Genomic DNA, 18,339 nt, shown 5'->3' on the forward strand with positions numbered 1-18,339 from the left:
AAACTAGCATTTAAAGAAATGCTGCAGACTTCTGACAGGCAGTACGAATTGCTAAAGAATTCTAGCCTTGTACAACAAAGTGAAAGACGACAATCTGAAGGAGATAAAAGACATCTCCTTTTACTCTGCCACTACAGGTATGTGATCAAGCTCAAATATGACTCCATACATGAGCTTGACCATACATTACATAACTGCTGACTGGACTCTGCAGTCAAAGTGTTGAGACCAGATACATAGCCCAGCACCATGCTGCTGAGGGTATTGGGCATTGGATGAGTGCAAATGATCTGTATAACTGTCGACAATGGTGCTAACATTGTGGCTGCAGTACGCAAACTTGGCTGGCCATGGCTCAATTGCTTTGGCCACAACCTCCATTTGGCCGGTCCCCATGGCTTGGACAGTGACAAGGATCACACAGCACGTGCCATGGGACTTGTAAGAATCTTGTCAACACTTTCAACCTGAGCTGGATAAAGAGAGAGACCTGAGGAAGGCACAGACTGAAGCCAATCTTCCCCAACACAGTCTAATACTGGTGAGTGATGGATAAATCATTGATAGTTGAGTTAATATGCAACACAAAATATTTAAAGGGTTAATTTAAAGGGTTGTTTTTTTAAATTTATAACTTACTTTGGGGCCTTAATGTACATGCATACTTTTGTGAGCATCTATGTATGAATTTATGTATTAGATCATTGGTTACAGTGTAATATAACCATGTACAATTATTTGTGATAAATAATGGAAATTTAAAAAGTGGTATTTGTTGAATAATGTTGATATAGACTAACTAATGAAAAAGAACAAATGTTATCTTTCCCACAAGATGTCACCACATGATGGGGCACCAAGCAAAAAATGACAGAGAGAGTGCTGGAGCAACTCCCAGCCAAAGGATGTGTCCTGGTTGAAGATCGAAAACATTGCCACCTAAACCCAACCTGGCAGGATGTTTCTGTGTTGTAATCCATTAATGCAGCAATGAAGCTAGTGGCTGATATCACAGATGTTCTCTCAAGGGAAAAATGCGTCACTGTGTACTCATTAAAAGCTGTGTTGGAATTTCTTAAAGGTGAACTTTTATCACCAGAACCCAATGACACTGCACTGACAGCAAAGATAAAGGAAAACATGTGCAGGGTATTGATGGAGAAATACAGCCCACCTGAAATCCAAGACTGAGAAAGGCCACCATCTTGGATCCGAAGTATTGTGGTAGCATGGAGGATGCAGAGGTCTTGGATGATGTCAAACATCAGCTCTTGCAAGAGCTAGTAGACATGAAAGAGGAAGAGGGAAGTCAAGGAGGTGCCAGTGGTGAGAGCTGCGGGAAAGCTTCAGGGGGAAATGATGGATCTGAACCTCCACCACCCAAGAAGAAGAGACTGAGTGTCCTTCTCCAGAACAGAAGAGCCCAACTCAGAAGTCGTCAGACCCAGGCTGTATTGGTACCAAAAAGAGTGCAAGTTGATGGAGAGTTGACCAAGTTCCTCCAGCAAGAAGCACTTGATGCATCATCTGATTCCTTTATGTGGTGGTGTGATAATCATAAAAGATTTCCGTCAATAGCCAAGTTGGCACAAAAATGCATGTGCATTTGTGCAACAAGCACTAGCTTGAAGAGAAAATTCAGCACAGCTGGCAACATTGTTACCCCAGAGAAATCCTGCCTTAGGCCCCGCAAGGAAAACATGTTGGTGTTCTTTGCTCGGAATCTGCCTAACAGTTAAAATACAGATTTGGCAGCAGATATGGCCTGTTGAGGCATCTGTGCCTTTGTGTTATGTCCAGAGACACTCTACAAGGAGGAGTCCTAAACTGACTTTATGTCAAACATGTTGCTTTGCTCTACTTGTTATTTATGTAGTTGTTATTTATCTCTAACTTATAACTAATATGTTGTTACTTTGCACTTTTTGTTAACCATTGAGAAATTGGATTTGAATGACTCTCTATACCCTTGTGCCAAATGTTTAAACACATATTAAAGTGCAGTTTTTATTAACAGAACCCTAGAGTCCATTTTATTTATTGTTTTGGTTTTAACAATAATTTCATTTATTGCATTTATTCCTGGGACAATATATTATCAACAAAAGTAGTTATTGTGTGAGGCCTAGGAGTAGATTTGGGTTTGAACGGTAGGGACATGTCCCGACCAATGTCAGGGTGAGTTGTCCCTACCAATATTTTTACCGATCTCAAATATTGCCATTTTAATTTGACATAATGTTAACAGTAAGATCCATGCAGAGTTGCCAGGTTTGTGTATTTTCTGCAAAGAGGGGGTTATTACGATTAAGAGTGAGAAAATGTGATACGGTGGATACCCGCCCTGATTAGTTAGTTAGTTAAATTAAAAAATGTAAGTAGAAGTTTTTGAGGTGATTCAAAGATGGGTTTGAGGATTGCTGTGGCTCTGTCATTAACCTCTTGAATTTAATGAATCAACAAACTGAAAGAAGCACAGAGCTGCAGAATCTCAGGTGAAATTTGGAAACCTTAAAGTAGATACAGTAGTTGGTTCAAATAGAGCACATTACCCACAGGTTATTATACATTTATTTTCTTGTAACAGTTATTGTGACAACCTATCATATGTCAGGTTTAAATGTTAACTTCAGTCTCAGATTTACACCAATAAAATAAAGTGTAAAAATCAGAGAAAAATTAACAATAAAAGTCTGGTTTCAGGCAAGTCAGTAATAAATAAAATAAACATTTTGGAGAGTCAGGCTCATCATGTGTGTTCAGACATATATGCATATGAAAGAGAAAAGCGATATAGTGAGAAAGTCTGTTCTCCTCAGTCAGTCTCACGACAGATGGGAATAAGTTGAAAGACTTTTGATGAATTTAAACTGACAATAAAATGACTAAAATGTGAATAAAATGATAAAACCACACTAGTTATCATAAATCATACTGTGACTTTGGAAAGTTTCTTCCTTTATCAAATTTTGTTAATGACATGTTTGTAATATTTTAGGATTTATCAGTGTTGCAGTTTCTTGAGTATAGTTTTTCAGTGTGAACACTCTAAACCCTGTTAGAATTAGTCATTGAGATGGTGTTTGTCTCAGGTCTTTCCCAAGAAACTGGTGTCTTTCTCCACCTGGATAGACCACACACGCTGGGCTCGTAACACCTGGGCCATGGCAGCCATCTTCATCCTCACCATGGCCGACATCATGGACATGGTGAGCTGCTCCCTGTTTTTTCTTACAGCCACAAAAGGCTAAACCAGTGTGGGGATTTTGTTTTGCATATGAAATGTACGCAAAGTACTTTTAGGAATAATAGTAATATTAGTAATTACAGTAGTAAGCTCATGACTTTGTGTCTCTCCATTGTCTAGCTGAGTTGTCTGCCTCGAGTCCCAGATTCAGTCAGCACCACAATGGCTCCCTCCTCCGCCTCCTCATCCTCCTCCTCCACCTGGTCCAGCCCTGACGGTTGCCTGGACAACCCCAAATATTACAGCTTCATTGCTGTGCTGGCACTCATGGCCACCACCATGCTGGTTCAAGTCAGTCACATGGTCAAGCTCACACTGATGCTCCTCATCACAGTGGCCACAGGCATCGTTAACATCTACAGCTGGAGGGACATCTTCGACCGCTACGACATGGCTCGCTTCGGCTACAAGTGAGAGGAAAAAGAGACCTGTACACCTCTTGTAGCACTTTCACTGTGCAAAGATCATTGTGTAACAGTAGTTAAAGACTAACAGTCAATTGAAGAAATGAACGAGGGTGCATACTCAAATCTAAGTTTCATGTCATTATGTGTTTAATACTTTAATGGGACAGGTTCACAGTTTTTCCAAGTGTGGCTTAAAACAGGTGTCCATATGAACAGTGAAAGAGGTTTTCCTCACTGTAATCATTCCTCCTGTTCCTACTGGCTATTGAAAGATCCCCTTCAAATGTGTTTTCAATGTAAGTGATGATTTTGTCCCCCATCACAGCAAGAAAACATGTTTCACTGTTCATTTGGGCTCCTGACTGTTGTTTTAAGACACACTTGAAAAAATGTGAACCCATCTTTTAACATACAATAATTACAGTGTTGGGGTTTCTTGAACTCATGTATTGTAGCATAAATTGTCAATATGTTAATGTTCATCTTTGCAGGTCATACTTGGTGCCCTCCAAGTTCACAATGACAGTTATGATCTTCATTATGATGGTCAGCTTCTATTATTTCTCCCGACATGTAAGTTTGCATCTGCTGTACTTTTACTGCATAGGAAAACATGGTATCTGTAATGTCATTCTTAGGTTAGGATATTGAAGCGTTGGAGGTCAGTATTTGCTGCCATATTGGCAGTTTGTAGCAAAAAAGCTGTAATACCTTGAAAAACCTCTCAGTCAAATGAACACAACGTCACAAAGCATACTTCTGTTTAGGTCATAATATTAAAGCTGCACTTATCAGTTTATATTAACAAAGTATCAAATGAATGTGTGTAATGTGAGAGGGGTTGCTCGTACTCAAAATCTAATATCAACCAGTCATTGTCCTTCACTTTTGATTCAACAGTTATGATGCAGTTTGATTGATCATATCCATCATGATTACTTGAGATGCCTATTGAACTGTGTCAGAAATGCTCTTTTGAAAACTTTTCCAAAAATACACCTCTTAATGAAACGCTGAGCAACATTAACACTATGTACATTATGTCATACAAGTGAATCGGTTACCAGGAAAAAAATTTCACATCTGCTTTCAAATCCATGTACTTGTCAAATGCTAACACCAGTGTCTGTTGTTGGTTGAAGGTGGAGAAGCTTGCCCGCACCCTGTTCCTGTGGAAGATTGAGGTCCATGAGCAGAAGGAGAAGGTGTATGAGATGAGGCGCTGGAACGAAGCACTGGTGACCAACATGCTGCCTGAACACGTCGCTCGACACTTCTTGGGTTCTAAGAAAAGGGATGAGGTAAGATCCTCACATCCACACACCCCAGATCAGTCCTCACTTCACTTTGTGTGTGTACAAGAAATCACTCATTGCTAATCCCAAAAGTAATGTTATATCTCCCTGCTTATCAGTTATTAGACTTCCATTACTTTTCTGTCACACAACTAAAATTGTCAGGAAAAGTCAGGATGTCTCTTATCTATCCTGTGAATTATTAGAAAACCCAGCACGTTTATCTGCAGTGTTACTCTGATACTTGTATCCCATAAATATAAGATCATATTGTAGTATTTCTTTGGTTTGGTTCATTAGTTACACAATATGGTGATGTCTGGCTCTCTTGTTAATCTGCCATGTTCCAGGAGTTGTACAGTCAGTCCTACGATGAGATTGGAGTCATGTTTGCCTCAATCCCCAACTTCTCTGACTTCTACACAGAGGAGAGCATCAATAATGGAGGGATTGAATGCTTACGGTTCCTCAACGAGATCATCTCAGACTTTGACAGTGTAAGCTGGTTTCTTCATTCTGCCTCACTGTGTTTTAGTAGCAGTCTGCAGGCAGGGGACACACATGCTTGTCTGAATCGCCCTCAGTTCTGTGCACTCACAGTAATGTAGCTTCAGGGCAGTCACAAGTCATTTGCAGCCTTTTTTTGCCTTGTGTTTGGCGTGTCAGGCAACATACATGCTGCCCTTTCCTCTTCAGAGTTGACATTTGAAAGAGTAGTTTGACAAACAATTTTTATGTAACATCATTCCATTATTTATTATAAAGTATCAGGTCTTTATCAGGGAAATTCTAGGTGATATTAGGGTTACTACCATTATTATGGAAAGCATGATACGCAATTAAATCATGATTAGTTATTTGCTAGATGTAAGTAGTGCAACCGTAACCTTTAAACTGTATCCATGACAGCTGCTGGATGAGACTCAGTTCCGCTGCATCACAAAAATCAAGACCATCGGTAGCACCTACATGGCAGCATCAGGTGTCACCCCAGACATCAGCAATGGCTACACCTGTATGAAGGTCAGCATGGTCACATGACCTGTCCAGCCCTGACTTATCAACCTAACATGAAAATTACTCCTTTAGAATACAATGTGATGATATAACAGAATACTATATACAGAGTCTTTCTTTCTTGGACCTCTCAAATGATTATTATTGAAATACTTATTGTTCTCACCAGCCATGATGATTGTTGTGTTGAGGTGCAGTTTGAGCTGTTTTGTGTTTGTTTGTCAGAAGGAGGAGCAGTCTGACAGAGAGCGCTGGCAGCACCTGGCAGACCTGGCAGACTTTGCTCTGGCCATGAAGGTCACACTCATGAACATCAACTACCAGTCATTTAACAACTTCATGCTACGCATTGGTATGTGCCAACCCGCCAACCCTTCACCTGTGTGTGTGTGTGTGTGTGTGTGTGTGTGTGTGTGTGTGTGTGTGTGTGTGTGTGTGTGTGCATGCATGCATGTGTGTGTTGTTGTTTTGTACTTCTGTCCTTGTAGGAATCAAAAGCAAAAGTTTATTGCTGCCACTAACGCTAACTTACTAAAGCCAAAGATGATGTCCTATGTCAGTGTCTTGTTTCCAGTCCACAACTCAAAGATATTCACTTTACTGTCATAGAGGACTAAAGAAACCAGAAAATATTCACATTTGAGAAGCTGGAATGACAGAATTTGGACATATTTTTCTTAAAGCCACTGGAAACCCAAATCCACAAAAGTCTTCTGACTGTGTCATTTAGGGTCTTATGTACATAATCTTAAGCATCTAAAAAAAAAAATTAAAAAATTAGTTTCAATCCAAATTCGAAATATTGTCATTTAAGTTCTTGTAAAGTTTCCTGATATTTGCAGTTTATTTGCTGTGTTGGAGGCAAGGCTCAGTCAGTTAGAGGCGTGGCTCTGCACCACGGAAATCCAGTTGTTAGCTACTGTAGTTAGCCAGCTCCCAGTAGCCGGTGCGGGTGTCAATCAAAACATGATCTGCCTCACAGTCTTGAAAAATGGTCTAAACAGCTAAATGAGCTGTTTTTTGAGCTAGGTTTTATAATAGTTATGAATGTTTATTTTCACTCATATTTTTGGGGATGCTTAATGAGGCACTTGATATAAAATAAATAAATACATAAATAATTAAAAATAATATAAAATAAATAATATATGTAATATAATAATTATTATATATAAAATAATAATAGAAATACAAATAAATCTTGGATCTGGATCCAAATTTAAACTTTAAGAAAAATGTTTTTAAAAAATGGTTAAAACCATAAAGTACAATTTAACAAATTTTAGACATATTAGAAACTGTCTCTCTTTGGACACAGCCAAGATATTTATGCATGCTATGATTCTTTCCCATATGTCTTATTGCATCACATGTTGGGGGCAGGCTGGAGAAACAGCCATAAAACCTCTTGAGTCCTTATACAAATAAACTCCAAAAACTCTGGACAAAAAGCCAATGCATTTCCATCACTGTAGGGTACTAGAGAAATACAATTTACTGAGCTTTGAGAATTTTAGAATATTTTCAAATTTGTGCCTAGTTTATAAAATTTTAAATGGTTTGGCCCCTCCTCCACTATGTGACTTTGTGAACACTCGCTCAGTATTAGATCCTCCAGAGTATCCTCTATACAATATTGTACCATACCATTTCATCACACTGCATTTGGGCAGTCAGCTTTCTCTGTGAAAGGCACAACCCAGTGGAATACCCTACCTGATGATATGAAGAGATGCAGTTCAATCAGTACATTCAAAACCAAATTAAAAATCTGCTTAATACTACTCAGCTCTGTAACCACTGAATCTAAATTTCATCTCATGGTCTTCTCATGAACGCAAATAATCTTGCTTTTAATTTGACAAGCTTGCATTATTAATTTCTAGTTGACATTGTGGGTGTATGTGATGTGCTAGTGTGTGTAGCTTTGTATTTTGTATTATATGTCCTGTGCTTTTTGCTTTGTGCTGTTTGTTATTGTGCTGTTATATGTTTTAATTATGACCTTCTGAAGGGACTGCAGATGAAAATCTCTCATACAGTACATCAAATGGTAACATTTATGTTTAACACAGTACATGGTCCCAATAAATAAATAATTAAACCTTGATTCCATATATGCATTTTTACTATTTCATGCCAAATTCACAGAAGTTTTAAGGAATGACTCCAAACAATTAAATGATTATCAAAGTAGTTGGTGATTCATTTAATAGTTGGCAGCTAATCGATTAATTGACATCATTGCAGCTCTGCAAAACTTCTAACAGTTATGGTAATATTGGGGAAAATCCTCCTGAGTAATGGAAATGAGGCCTAGAGTATAGGATTTTTGGACTTTTAAATGAAAGAAAATCTGCTTTCTGCAAGAGTTAGATTTGAAAATCAACTTGTGTTATCAATGTACTGTAAATTCTGAAATAAAAGTCAAAAATATTCAATGCAAAAGGTCACTCCCTAATAAAGACCTGATAAAATTGCCTGTAAGGTAATAGCTCACATGCTAAATTAGCAGCTCCTTGGCAACTCTGTTGTTGTACTGATGGAATCAGTGTGGGAATGTGCATTATATAAAAAAATGCAGACTTACTAAAATATGATTGAATATATGCAAAATTAGGAATAAAAGTGCGTCTCTGAATGAACCTGTGTGAAATGAAGGCCTGGTTCTCCCTGCAATTTTGGTAAATATTTGAGAATTTGTCAGTTTGCTGCAGCTGAGAGGAGCATCCCTGTCTGACTCAATGAAACAGCATGGATTCACCCTCTGGTGTCAGTATGGTTAGACGCAGGAACTCCACATCTGACACGCATCATCCAAATAAAAGTTGTTAAATAACCTTAAAGGATCTTTAACTTTCTCCTCTCTTTGGTGTGTTCTTGTATACAGCATCACAGGGTCACATCACTTCTGGCTGGTGAAGCCTTTAAAATACTTACTGGACCTCTTGCTTCCATTTGGGGCTGTCACTGTGTGACAATTACAATTAAAGGTGCAATGTGTAGAATTTAGTGGCATCTAGCAGAATGGACTTGGCAGAAGTGGAATATAATATTCAAAAGTATGTTATAATTAGTGTATAATCACCTGAAAATAAGAATCATCGTGTTTTCGTTACCTTAGAATGCGCCCTTCATATCTACATAGGGAGCGGGTCCTCTTCCACAGAGCCCTCCATGTTGCACCACCATGTTTCTACAGTAGCCCAGAATGGACAAACCAAACACTGGCTCTATAGAGGACCTTTTGTGTTTTTCACAAGTTTTACAGCTACTGTAGGTTCTCCTACATGCTTAGCAGGGGAGGGAGAATTCAGTTGGTTGCAATCTGCAAACTCACCTCTAGATGCCACTAAATCTTACACACTGCACCTTTAAGAGATTTTTTTTTTTTTTTTTTTTACAAATTGGGTCTTATATCTATAGTTTTGTGTATTATTTATTATTGTGGTAACACATTTTACTCGCCAACTGAAGTGGTGAGATCTAGGGATTGATGACTCTTCAGGACATGAGTGAAGAGAGAGTATACAGGGCAACCTCACAAGAGGGCTGTTAAAGTCCACATTTTATTCACATGACATAAACCACATCTAAGTTAAAAATGAAGGTGAATGTTGAATTTATTACCCAAACTGTGATTGTAAATGTTCATGAACTTTTGCAGAACTCCTTATGGAATCAACTTTTACCTATTGTACTTGAAAAGTTGTATGCACATGCAGTTTTACAATGCAGACAACTTAGTCACATTCTGTTTCACTTCCAAAGGAGTAGTTAGATATTCATGTATTCATATAGATATTCAGCTGTGGATTTCTTCTTTCAGCTAAAAATCAGGTTTACTGCACATTTGTGCCAAACATTTTCAAATGCAAGCTGTATAGTTCTAAATGTATTTTACCTGCTTTTCATGATATCAGTTGGTTTGATTTAGTTCTGTATAATATGAAAATCAATCCACAGACTCTTGAAACTTGCTGGAGTTTTGTAATCATCACAGTCATGAATGAATACAAAACATTGTCAAAGTTGCACCATCAGTCTGAGGCTTTTCAAAACAACCTGCACTTAAATCATGTATCATGTCTCCGGAATCTGCTTAATAACATTCATATTATATGGAATTGCAGTGAAACCAGTGGCTGCTTGTCATTGTAGAGAAACATCATGGTTTGCTAACTATTATGAAAAGTATGTGATTCACAGTAAGTATGCAAAAACATGTAAAACCAGTGATATGGTCCTTTAAAAAAAACCTGTCAGGTAAGCGGCTGGCATACTCCTTCAGACATGCCTGATGGATGGTTGAATATCATCCGACAGGCTATCCAATCCCGCAGCTTTCTGACGTTGTATAAGGAGGGGGGGGGGGGGGGCTGTGCATGGCCATTTCAACACCGATGAGCAATTGGTCAGCTGTGCAGAGGTGAGAAAGGAGCCAGGGTTTAAACTTTTCTCTCTAGCTCTCCTTTGTCATTCGTGATGCAACTATTTCTGTCACTTTTCATGTGAACAGCTGAGTGCAACACTATGACTGCCTTCCAGGAGAGACTGTCGGATGATATCTCCTCCACCCCCTCCACTCTTAGTGACTTTGAGTGTAGCTGTTCGGGACAACTATTAACATATTTGACGTGGTCGTAAGAACCAGTTCTGATCAACCACAAATCAAGATGTAGTCTGACTGCTGGAGTTGTTTGTCTGCCTGGACTTTGTAATAAAGATGTAGCCACTGGTGTTACGCTAACTGAAAGGAAAGATGGACAAAACTACAAAAACATGTTCTTACAAGTAAAACATGTAAGTATATTCAGTATTTTTTATTAGCAGTCATAATCTCACATGTCACATTTGTCAACACTCTCCTCCAGGTCTGAATAAGGGTGGAGTGTTAGCAGGAGTGATCGGTGCCCGCAAACCCCACTATGACATCTGGGGCAACACTGTGAATGTGGCCAGTCGCATGGAGTCCACAGGGGTGATGGGAAACATCCAGGTACAGCACCAGACTTTACTGCCCACCACTGTTTACACAACTTTCATCGTGAATAAATTATACAAATTCAAGATATATGTGTCAGTTTTAGCTCCACTGGCAAAAAAGAAATCAAATTTTGCATTCAAATGACATGAAATGTGTGAATAGGTACTTGTTTTCTGGTGCATTTATCATCACTTCAGAGATGAAAATTTAAAATGAAAAATTCAATCATATTATTAATTCAATAATTTCTTTTCAGAATTACCTTCCATTGATCAAATGAACAGTACATATACAATAAGAAAGGCCAGTTGCCACATTTATTTGTATAGTAATATCTTATTTTTTTCATATTAAGCACAGTGTTTTGCTGTGTTACATTATAGATTCCATGTTGCATCTGTTCCACAAGTAAAGTAATTCTATATGAAGTGCTCATTGCATCTTCAGTGTTACTTTAGTTCATTTTGTTTTGCAAACACAAATACAACTTTGCATATTCGATTTCAAATGAATGTGTCACATGTTTTCTGAGAAACAGTGTAAAAGCCTTATCATGTTGTCTGTGTGTTGCCCCCAGGTTGTGGAGGACTGCTACAACATCCTGAAAGAGTACGGTTTCCGCTTTGTGAGGAGGGGGCCCATCTTTGTGAAGGGGAAAGGGGAGCTGCTCACCTATTTTCTGAAGGGAAGAGACAAACAAGGCTCATTTATCAACGGCTCCTCTGTCACTCTGCCACACCAGGTGGTTGACAGCTAAGGACTAAACACACACACACACACACACACACTCCCCAGTAATCACGTTTATGTGTGATGAATGCAGAGAGGGGCAGAGGAAAGAGTTTAGAATGAGAAGTCATTTGCCTAGAAACCTGGGCTTTTTTCAATTCTGTGAACAAAATGTTTACTGGTTGGATAAAAATAATACTGACACACTTCATACACACCTGTGACAGGATACCTGACATTACTGAGCACACACACGTTCACTGTCTATGGAAAGATATACATGCCAGTAGAGATTGTATTTGAATTAAAATGTCATGTTCAACTTGAACCATGGAATTCAAAACATTCATAATTTGAATGAGTTCATTGAAAAGATTAGAAACTGAGCATGATTTAAGAGACTTATTTAATGTGGATCTGGAACTGCATCCACATACCCATAGTAAGTAGATATGGTTTATTTATATACGGCAGCTGCAGCTCAACCCCAAAGTGCTCCCCAAATGTAAGTGCCAAATGAATGTAATATAACACTTTTCTAGAGTAGACATCACAAAGTGCATCACAATAAAAGACAGAAGCATCAGACATGAAGATACAGATGCTATATATGAGTGGAAAAAATACAAAATAACATAAGTAGACTACATGTAGGCTGGTCTAGATGGGACAGGCTGGCAGTTGCAAGGTCAAGCACAAGGGTTATCATGCCACCTAGTCTAGGGATGGCCAGATGTTTTTATTTAAATGCAGCTGTTCATGAAAACTTAAGATATAATTGAAGTCTGAGACATCCTCCTAATTAACAAACAGAGAAAAAGAGAGCCTCCTTTACCAAAATCACAAACATATTTTCTCACTAACCTCCGTGGTATCTAGTCATGCATATAGTTTGGTTTCACCCCTAAAATTTCTGCCTCAAACCCCAACGAGTAAGCTGGAAGCCTGTAGATTTGAAGCAGCTTCTCCAGTGTTCTCTACCAAAGTTTGCATACTAATGCAGCAGATTTGACATCCACTTCTATTACACTGTCAGTCACACACAGAGCTGCCTCTGCTGCTGGTCAATAAAAAATGGCCAATCAGTTTCAGCAGCTAATTATGTACATTTACATCCCACAAACACCATAAAAACATTTTGCATCAAACACCCAGTTTTCAACATTGCAGCTATTCTGTAATTTTGCCAAAACCTGCATCTAAAAGTGCCCCAAATCTTTAGGAAATCAACCTCTTGTGTCTTCTTGCACATGTTCATATGAAGTGCAGTTTCAGACACATTCAGTTTCATCCTACTGCTAAACACATTGAATCTTTCACTTGAGTTATTCAAATGAAAATGGTTTTGAATGGTTTTGAATGCATGAGGATGACTAATTGAATCGGATGCCGTTTAAATACAATGATTGGTTTTATCTCTTTCCATGAACATCTCTCAAATAAGAACCGAACACTGATCACACACATGAGCCTTTTTTTTGCAAAAACACTAGTTATGATGCCATCTCCTCCACACATTATATTGCAGGGCTTTTGGGCACCCAGCTTAAATTTTGGACATTACTCCCCATTTACAAAATACTTCCATGTAAGGACACCTGATGGACTGAACTGAGTTCAGATTTTATGTCTCTGACGAGGAAGAGGATTTGGAAGTGGACCAATACAATGCCAGAGTGTGACGATCCAGACTGATCTGCCACCTGCTGCTGCCCATGTGTAGTATGAGAGTGTGTGCTTTGCTCATAGGGTATTTTTCCACAGTCAAAGTGTTCTTTCTCCTTGATTCTGATCTGGGGTCTGGTCAGGTCTGTCAGTACTGTGCTCTACTCTCTGTTCCTGGACCTCCTACAGCACACTCCAATGCTGGCTTCTGGATGTTTCTGAGTTGAAAGTTAAAGGATAACAGACATCTGTACTGTGTGTGAGTGTGTAAATGATGTGTCTTAGGAGAGGGACAGTTGACAGTGTCCAGAGTGTAGCACACAAGGCAGAAAAATTTTTTACACTGATTTTGGACAGATGGAAGTGCCTATCACAGCTGTGATTACCATTTTTAATTTAGTTGAAGGATTCCATGGCCCTCATCAGGCAGGGACAATCTTCTCAAGTCCTTTCACATTGCTATTAAAAGAGAATTCCAGTTTATTACAACTTGGCTTTTATTTTTGTAGCTCTGGCCACAGTGACATCACCAAAAATAGAACAACAAGAAACACGAGCAGTCAGATGATCAGACAGGTTGGAAAGAAACTTCCAGGGAAGTCAATGAAAGCAAACTGTAAAATCCATCTCAGTTTACAGACCCACTTCCTGTTTTAACTTTGACCAACTGTACTCATACAATGAGGGGTTATTAGTGATATTTCAGGTCACAAGCTCTCAGTTTGACCTCCAAATAAAAATAATCATCTGGATAAACTGTTGACTTGTTTATAACCTGTCTGACCATCTGACTGCTTATGTTTCTTGATCCTTTGGTCCTATTTTAGTTATGTCGCTGTGACATAGTGTATGATCTCAGCAGTTAACTTGGTGAGTATGTTAGGAAAGCCAAAAAGTATGCAGGCTGTAATAAACTGCAATTTTCCTTTAACTGCACGGAGATCATGAGGAAAAGATGGCTGTTGGGAGGAACAAAAGTAAATTGAGAGCGTAGTCTATTTCCTGAAGTAAAATGACAACAGCAACAAAAAGTTTAAATACATGAAGGTGAACTTTCCATGTTGCTTGCACAACATTTGGATCGACACCATCTCTTCTTGGTGTTAACATACAATCTGTGTCTGGATAATGATGTCTAATAATGGGGCCTTTGGATTTACAACTAGAATTAATAAACATTCTTGTTTACTTGATTCTGTCTTAGGTAGGTGAGCTAGCTGCCTTTCTGTAGAAGGTTTCTAGTTTTACCTTGACAGCGCTATGAAGCACTGTTTTCCACCTTTCTTCATGGACAAGTGTCATCCATTTTTTGATTAACTTCTTAGATGTTACCTGTAGCTTACAGGCAGCTTGAGATAGCAGGAAGAGGCGGAGTTAGGTCACTGGAGTTAGGTGACATGTTTTCTTAAGGCTGTGGTCAGACTGCACAAATGTCATTTAAACCTGGCTTAAATCTGATCACAATGTGAGGCAGACCATCTCCAGATGTGCATTCTCTCTACATTTACACCGCACTGCATTAACATGGGTTTCCCCATGTCTAGATAAGGTATCCAGATGTAGATCTCATTTAATACTAGGTAGAAATGGGGTCTCGCTTTTCCAGTCGGCTTTCAACTGTGTGTTTTTTTTTTTTTTTAAATTCCTGCTTGCTTTGTCAAGTAAAGGGCCACATATAGTCCAAAATGGACACGTACAGCAGATGCACACAGGGTTTTGTTTATACTGCTTTGGTAGTCTGTATATGCTAACGTGTTCACACAGATGTTGCAGTTGCTAGATATGGTCTGTCTACCCAAGGTGGAAATAAGGTGGAAAAGGTTGGCGCCTAAAACAGCAGGTAAATTAGAAAAGTGTGTCAAGGGCCACTTGAACCTTAGACAACTCAGAAGTTGACCTAATTACATAAAAGTTTGAACCAGTCGCAGGCAAACAGTCTATTGGGAAATGGTGACTATCAGCAGGTCAGCCAGCCTTTCATTTTGCTTGTGGCAACAAAACGAATGTGATTGCATTTGGGGAACTTGACTGACATCATTCACAATGTTTGTACTTGGGATGTACGAGGCTTTGATGTGCCAGCAGCGACATGCAGAAGGAGCACACCCACCTGATAGGAAGCAGCTGTATGTATGTTTTGGGGGAAAGTATTTAGGAAGCCACTGCTCTTTCCTCTGCTGATTGTAAAGCCCATTAGTGTCTCTGTAGAATGGGATCAAAGTGCAATAGTTTCTTCTTCTACAAACCTGACACTCTCCTCTCTTAAGGAAAGGTTTAATCATTCCTTCCCCTTTAATTCATATTTTTTATAATGTAATGTACAAGTTTTGTTCTATTTAAAGAAAGGGAAAGAGGACTGAAGGTGTCCTCATTGTACATAGAGTTTAGACAGTGTTTACTGGTCAGATTAATTTATTGGAAATGACAGGGACGTTCTTTTTTTTTTCTTACGCAGAAGTGAAAGTGCCAATGATAAAGGAATGGCTTTGGATGTAAAAGCTAAAAGGTGGACCATAGTTGTTTCCTGATTTGTATTTCAATCTCAGGTGTGGGAACAAAATAGCACTTTGAATAATGTGTCAACTCTGTATTTGATTCCAGGTTTTGGTTGCAACACAATTTTTGTGCTAAATACCAACAAACACAGCAACACTGAAACGCCAGAGCCCACGCCAGCAGGGCTAGCTGACGGCAACAAAACGATTAAATCCTGAGTTTCGAGTTGTTCTTACTTTTCAGATTTTCTCAGAATTTGATTCCGAACTTTGATTCCTCTTCACAGTTTTTGTGGATTGAATTAGACATACTGTAGGTCTACTCAACCTGTTCTCAGCAGTTGATCCCAATCCTGTTTTTTCAGTTGAAGAATTTCTCAATCAGTGTACCCTCATGCATTTCAGTTGTCATCATAAGGTGAATTGATTAAAAAATCTAATAAAGATGAGCCTCAGTGTCATGATTACTGCACGGTAACTGGAAACTACAGTACAGTGATAGTGAAAGAGCTCTTCATCACTACATCACAACATCACTGCAGGATGACTGAGTCTGAGCAAAGAGGCTGACAAGAGCATCAGCTGATTCATCTGTAAAACACTTCAGCTGTAAGAAAGTGTAAAGGCTACTGCTTTGACGTCACAGCCGCCATATTTCTATGACCCCCACCCATCCCCCGCGAAAATTTTGAAGACTACAGTATAAATCCATGCATTTTAATGCATTTTGAGATTAACAATAATTGCATAGGAAATTACCTAAATTACCTGACAAGTGTTCTAACACTCATTACTCAAGTCCATCCAAACAATAAACCATAATCTAAAAGTTACACATGGCATGACAGTGAAAAATTAGTGTATAAAATATAGTAGAACGGGAGAAGGGAGTAGAAGGGAGAAGATTGAGAAAAGAATAATGCTAAAGAATAATGGTGATGGAAGCCTCTTCCACAAATGAAAGGGCCTCCTTCCACAAATGAAAGTTATTTAGGCAATGGGGGGAAACGACATAAATACAGTACTCCTTGGTGTTTAGCCAGGGTTTGAAATCCTCAGATTAACAGACCTAAACAAGCTGTTCAGAATTATTGCCCTTGATGATGTCACAATGGGGAAACAAGCAATGAATTAGCATTGATTCATCAGTTAGCTGTGCTTTTTGGAGCCAGGAACACTGCTTACCTAATGTACTGTAGCCCGCTGCCCAGTTTGTAATTCTTTTTTTACTCTTAGGTGTGAGGTAGCCAGGCATGGTTGGAAATAATTAATCTTAAATTTGGTGGTTGCTACACCCACCAAAAATGGCATATTAATACAAGAGAAGAAAGAGGTGCTTGAAATTTTTTGACTTGGAAAATTAAAATTTCAATACATTTCTTTACAAAGAAAAATTACTAACATTTTTCACAGATTCAAGGAAGTTGTTTAAATTGTTGAAAAGATACATAGGCCTAATATGTCTTAAAATTAGATAAATGCCTACATAATATGCCCTTTAAAATAAGAAATAAAATACTGTAAATGTAATTCTTATTTGCAATAAAATAAAGAGAAGAAGTGTTTCTCATTATTGATCAATGAATTACAGTGGTAAATGAGGCATCACTGAAACATTTTGGTAATAATCACTGGACACACAACTATCTGTCTGTGCCTCATTTCTTGTACATTTCCTGTCTGATACATGAAGGCGCAGCATTAGAGAGCAAAAGGAATTAGAAAATCTTGTCATTCCAAAATCTTTAGCAGTACAATGACCCAGAGGAGACTGACTGCGCTCTCATACATGAGAACATATTGACTTTGGACATAGGCTATATACCCTGATGCGATCCTTCATCACCACGGACCTCGTGCAAGGCCGGGCAGGAGCCACTTTTGGAGGCTATAACAGACAGCGTGACTGCAGCAAGGTAGGCTAATTGTTTATTCAATGCTGCTGCCATGCAGTGTAACTTTATTATAGCCTAATGTATTAGAATATTTGCCACCGTTAATATTTGCCACTGAAAATGTCAGAGCAGAAACTCCTAATTGATTATGTGCGCAAAAGTTTGGACATGTCATGTTTTGAAAGCATATAAGTTAATAGTTCGTGAGATCTTGAACGCAGTTGCTGCTTCTGTTTCTGTGGTAACTCGTAGTTACTTGTTTTGATTTTGATTTGTATCATCCATACTATAAGTGCCGTATTGGAAAGGTCAGTCATGTGTGCTTTGAAGGTGCATCCTGTATTCAAACTCAGTGTTGACTGATGTTGCAGTAAGTGTTGCGTGTTTGTAGGTTAAAGCCTCTTTGCCCACGGAGTGGATGGAATGACAGGACCGTACTGTACTTGCGCAACTCGCTACATGTAGGCTTATGTCAAGTAATGTAACAAAGTGCAACAGCCCTACTGGCGAGATGATGCCAACCTTTGTTCACAACACACCATACAACTAAGTAGTAATTCGTCACTTTAACATTTTAACAAAAATATAAATCAAAAAAAGAA

The 18,339-nt window shown here is 38.7% G+C and overlaps 1 protein-coding gene across 4 annotated transcripts in view; it reads left to right on the top strand.

Annotated features, from left to right (window-relative positions):
* The window catches only part of adcy3a (adenylate cyclase 3a), a 44,586-nt gene extending 28,295 nt beyond the window's left edge, over positions 1-16,291 (top strand). For 3 of the 4 annotated variants that reach the window (XM_067602535.1, XM_067602538.1, XM_067602536.1), the window contains exons 13-21: positions 3,093-3,209; positions 3,368-3,657; positions 4,146-4,227; positions 4,797-4,955; positions 5,300-5,446; positions 5,859-5,972; positions 6,192-6,318; positions 10,841-10,965; positions 11,531-16,291. In XM_067602535.1, coding sequence (XP_067458636.1) covers positions 3,093-3,209; positions 3,368-3,657; positions 4,146-4,227; positions 4,797-4,955; positions 5,300-5,446; positions 5,859-5,972; positions 6,192-6,318; positions 10,841-10,965; positions 11,531-11,710 — 1,341 coding nt within the window. In that variant the 3' untranslated portion in view covers positions 11,711-16,291. The remainder of the gene's footprint in view (positions 1-3,092; positions 3,210-3,367; positions 3,658-4,145; positions 4,228-4,796; positions 4,956-5,299; positions 5,447-5,858; positions 5,973-6,191; positions 6,319-10,840; positions 10,966-11,530) is intronic. The other variant, XM_067602537.1, reaches the window with a different exon arrangement.
* Positions 16,292-18,339: the final 2,048 nt, after the last annotated feature.

The sequence above is a fragment of the Thunnus thynnus genome, chromosome 10 (assembly GCF_963924715.1).
Source record: "Thunnus thynnus chromosome 10, fThuThy2.1, whole genome shotgun sequence".
Taxonomy (NCBI): Eukaryota; Metazoa; Chordata; class Actinopteri; order Scombriformes; family Scombridae; genus Thunnus; species Thunnus thynnus.